Genomic DNA, 4,631 nt, shown 5'->3' with positions numbered 1-4,631 from the left:
GGAGTGGGCACATGTTTTTGTGATGTATGACCAGTAAATACCTAAAACTAATGCCTGCTTCTGAAAAGAAAAGTGACACAACCCCCGTGGCATCCTCAGAGATATACGAGGGAAAAACAGTGCCTTTTGTTTTAAAGCTGTTTCTCTTTGGGTTTCTGCCAAAAATGGCAGCTATAGACAGGGAGAACTCCTACAGAAATTCCAGGCAAGGGAGTTTCATTTCCTAACTCCATCACCCCAATGAAAAGCACCCAAAACAAAAACGGCAAACCTGATTTTAGTGTTCTCCTTACCCTGGCTCCATGCAGTTGAATAGATGGATCTGGCTCCTCCATACATTTACACGCTACTTCTCCCAACTCCAGCAAGTTGGCCTGTGCCATTGTGAAATATCCTTTAACAAGCAACGCCAATACCTAGAGGACACATAATTGAGGAGAAAATAGTCAAATGTCATTTGTACTTCCACCTTCCTTTAGAGAGGGCAGAGTGCACTCAGTAAAACGTACGAAACAATAAAGGTTGTGTTACAAAAACAAATTGCTAGAGAAACTCAGCTGATCTGGCAGCATCTGTGCCGATAGAAACAGAGTTAACATTTCACATCCAGTGAACCTTCTCCAGAACTGATAGCACCCAGGAGAAAAAAAATTGGTATTCTTCTTGATGACAGGAGGTGGGGTGAAAAGGAATGAGCTGATAGGTAGAGACAGAGCCCACACAGAGAGAGACAGAGACACAGAGACAGAGACACAGAGACAGAGATTAGATAGGTAATACTAGGGAGTAGGACAGGGTGGAAATGGGTTGCCTGTTCTGAAAACAACTTTTGTTACGTGAGGATGTAAGGGGTGGGAGTGGGTAAAAGACACGGAAGGAGGTTTCAGTATCTAAAATTATTGAACATGATATTGAACCCTGAAGGCTGCAAGGTCCCCAAGTGGAAAATGAGATGCTGTTCTTCCAGCTCGTGCTGAACATTGCCGATGCACTGCAGCAGGCCCAAGACAGAGACATTGGCCAAGGAACATGATGGTGCTTTGAAGTGGCAGGCAACTGGAAACTCAGGGTTACTTTTAGACTGGGTTACTTTAGGTCTGCGCAGTAGCATTTTAGGCTCTACTGCCAAAAATGTTTCGAGCGATTACTAATGTTTGATGGAAATATTACCCAGTGCCAAAATACTTGTTCTCTTAAAATGAAGTAATGTGACTGAAATCATCAATTTTCAGCCACAGAGTGGAACAGGTTAACAGAACAGCTTCATTCAACTCCACAGAGTAGGACTTTTTACAAATTAGGAAATTCAAGGTAATGAATAGTTCCATCTCAATGTTTCACCCCACCCTCCCACACCTAACTGGAGAATAAATGGTCACAGTCCTGATATTTTGTGTAGGTACTAAATATATTGGCAGGCAGATTGTTTGCACTTTGAACTTTAACCTCAGGATAGCTACAGCAATGAAGTGCACAATTATTAATCTTGAAAGACTGAAATGCAGCCTCCTCAAAACTCCAGCATGAATGAGGTATCAAGATAGCCTCGGAGAACTCCAATTTGGGAAATCTCATCATACAGAAGTGCCAGTGAAAGCAGATCTTTAGTCTTTCCTTTCAGCAGAAAGTCTGTGAGCCAGAGGGACTGTTACAAGGAAAATAGGAGAAAGTAAGCAAAGACTAAACATGCAATAAATACTTCAGATTTAAAAATAAAAGTCAGTTTTATTTGCAATGAGCCAGGAGGTAAGACCACACCTGTAGTGCTTCTACTCGCACTGGAGAGGGCTCATATGTGCTGTTTGCTGCCCCTGTACTGGCATCACTGTCTGAATATGGCTCCTGTTTTGGTAATGTGATGATGGAAATGCACAACTGAATCAACCAGCAGAGCTCAAACAGTGGACTTTCTGAGTTCTCCTTTTCTCCATCACGGGTTCCTGTTTGTTGGGGTTTTCTCCAAGACTCTAAGTCGCTGAGGCGGTGGGGTGTTCCTGAGCCACTGTTAGAGAGGCCTGACGAGCTAGGCTGCTGTAAGAGCAGCTGTACCTCAGGTAGTGGGGCCTGCACGGAAATGATCGCTCCCAGTAAAGTCAGGCTGCACACACGCACATTGACATCTGAAGTTTAAAGAAATAAAAAGGCACGTTAAGCCATTGGGATTTAAAATAGTGATTTCAAATCAGTTTTCTCAAAATTTGAGTAAGAATCAAGATTAATGCCTGACTGTAGAACTGAAAATGCCTGATATATAAATAATAATTTGGTCAGTGTCAATTCCATGATGGTTTGGCACTAATGTTAAGTTGTGGTCGATGATAGACCAGTGGATAAAGGAACAACTTAGTGGTGCATTGATCCATCCAGACCAGGTAGGTTTCTCACACTCCTCAGAAGACACCAGCATTAACACAGTCTGGATTTTTTTTAAAACAAGTGGAATATTTAGCCAGGTTTGACACTGTTCAACATTAGAATCATTAGATGGGGGGGGATCTAGCACATAACCACACTAGTTTGTGGGGTTTTGCCCCCACAGTCAATGCTAGGTTGAAGGTGGGGTTGCAACATTTGGTGTCTCTGCACCTATATCAAGAAGGACCGAAAACAAAAAGAAAAACCCAACTGGATTCGCAGTCTAATCACTGACCAGAGACTGAAAAAGAAAACATGCAGGAAAGCACAAAGGCATCTATGAAAAACTCCCTCACAATAGTACAAAACATATGAAAGATGGACAGGAAGATAAAATAATGAAAATAACTAAAACTGGCTGCCAGATTTCAGCAGTCAGTTACAAGGCAGGGTTGGTAGAGATAGCTCTGGGAGAGATCACCTAACCATTATTTCAAGCAGAGAATGGTACAGAACTGGATGTAGTTTTGCTCGCTGAGCTGGAAGGATTGTTTTCAGATGTTTCCACACCATACTAGGTAACATCATCAGTGAGCCTCTGGATGAAGCACTAGTGGTATGGCCCACTTTCTATTTATGGGTTTCAGCTTCCTTGGCTTGGTGATGTCATAGAGTCATAGAGATGTACAGCATGGAAACAGCCCCTTCAGTCCAACTCATCCATGCCGACCAGATATCCCAACCCAATCTAGTCCCACTCTATTTATGGGTTTCAGCTTCCTTGGCTTGGTGATGTCATAGAGATGTACAGCATGGAAACAGCCCCTTCAGTCCAACTCATCCATGCCGACCAGATATCCCAACCCAATCTAGTCCCACCTGCCAGCACCTGACCCATATACCACCAAACCCTTCCTATTCACATACCCATCCAGATGCCTTTTAAATGTTGCAATTACACTAGCCTCCACCACTTCCTCAGCAACCCATTGCACACACGCACCACTCTCTGCATGAAAAATTTGCCCCTTAAGTCTCTTTTACATCTTTCCCCTCTCACCCTAAATCTATGCCCTCTAGTTTTAGACTCAGAACCCAAGGGAAAAGACCTTGTCTATTTACCCTATCCACACCCCTTACGATTTTATAAACCTCTATAAGGTCACCCCTCAGCCTCCGATGCTCCAGGGAAAACAGCCCCAGCCTATTCAACCTCTCCCTATAGCTCAAATCCTTCAACAATCTTGCCAATCTTTTCTGAATCTTTTCAAGTTTCACAATATCCTTCTGATAGGAAGGAGACCAGAATTGCACACAATGTTCCAAAAGTGATCTAACCAATGTCCTGTACAGCCGCAACATGACCTCCCAACTCCTGCACTCAATACTCTGACCAATAAAGGAAAGCATACCAAATGCCTTCTTCACTATCCTATCTACATGCAACTCTACTTTCAAGGAGCTATGAACCTTCACTCCAAGGTCTCTTTGTTCAGCAACATCCCTCGGATCTTACCATTAAGTGTATAAGTCCTGCTAAGATTTGCTTTCCCAAAATGCAGCATCTTGCATTTATCCAAATTAAACTCCATCTGCTCCTCCTCAGCCCATTGGCCCATCTGATCCAGATCCCATTGTAATCGGAGGTAACCCTCTTTGCTGTCCACTACACCTCCAATTTTGGTGTCATCTGCAAACTTACTAACTGTACCTCTCATGCTGGCATCCAAATCATTTATGTAAATGATGAAAAGTAGTGGACCCAGCACAGATCCTCGTGGCACTCCACTGGTCACAGGCCTCCACCACCACCCTCTGTCTTCTACCTTTGAGCCAGTTCTGTATCCAAATGGCGAGTTCTCCCTGTATTCCATGAGATCTAACCTTGCTAATCAGTCTCCCATGGAGAACCTTGTCGCACACCTTACTGAAGTTCATATGGATCACACCTACTACTCTGCCCTCATCAATCCTCTTTGTTACTTTTTTTTAAAAATAAAAATCTATTTTTTCTTAATAAAAATATATTAAAATATTATTACAACAAATACAAAACAATGCAATTCAAAACAGTACAAAAATAGTACAAAACTAAACCCAAGTAATAAAAAACATTCCCCAGCCCACCCTCCTATACAAATGTATAAACATATATAGAGAAGTATAAAATTTAAAAAAAACCTAAACTAACTATTTAACTAACGAAATAAATACCTAACAACAAACAAATAAATAGTAATAACTCAGCCCAGCCAAACAAAACACTCATACATTCA

At 42.1% G+C, this 4,631-nt stretch overlaps 1 protein-coding gene across 1 annotated transcript in view; it reads right to left on the bottom strand.

The window, feature by feature from the left end:
* The window catches only part of heatr6 (HEAT repeat containing 6), a 66,297-nt gene that overhangs the window by 12,598 nt on the left and 49,068 nt on the right, over positions 1–4,631 (bottom strand). The window contains exons 12-14 of the mRNA XM_043718907.1: positions 1,759–2,120; positions 294–416; positions 42–190 (exon numbers count right to left, since the gene is read on the bottom strand). Of these exons, the coding sequence (XP_043574842.1) occupies positions 42–190; positions 294–416; positions 1,759–2,120 (634 nt within the window). The remainder of the gene's footprint in view (positions 1–41; positions 191–293; positions 417–1,758; positions 2,121–4,631) is intronic.

Source organism: Chiloscyllium plagiosum, chromosome 28, assembly GCF_004010195.1.
Source record: "Chiloscyllium plagiosum isolate BGI_BamShark_2017 chromosome 28, ASM401019v2, whole genome shotgun sequence".
Classification (NCBI taxonomy): Eukaryota; Metazoa; Chordata; class Chondrichthyes; order Orectolobiformes; family Hemiscylliidae; genus Chiloscyllium; species Chiloscyllium plagiosum.
The sequence above is the reverse complement of the archived record's forward strand: the minus strand, read 5'-3'. Positions and strand labels throughout refer to the sequence as shown.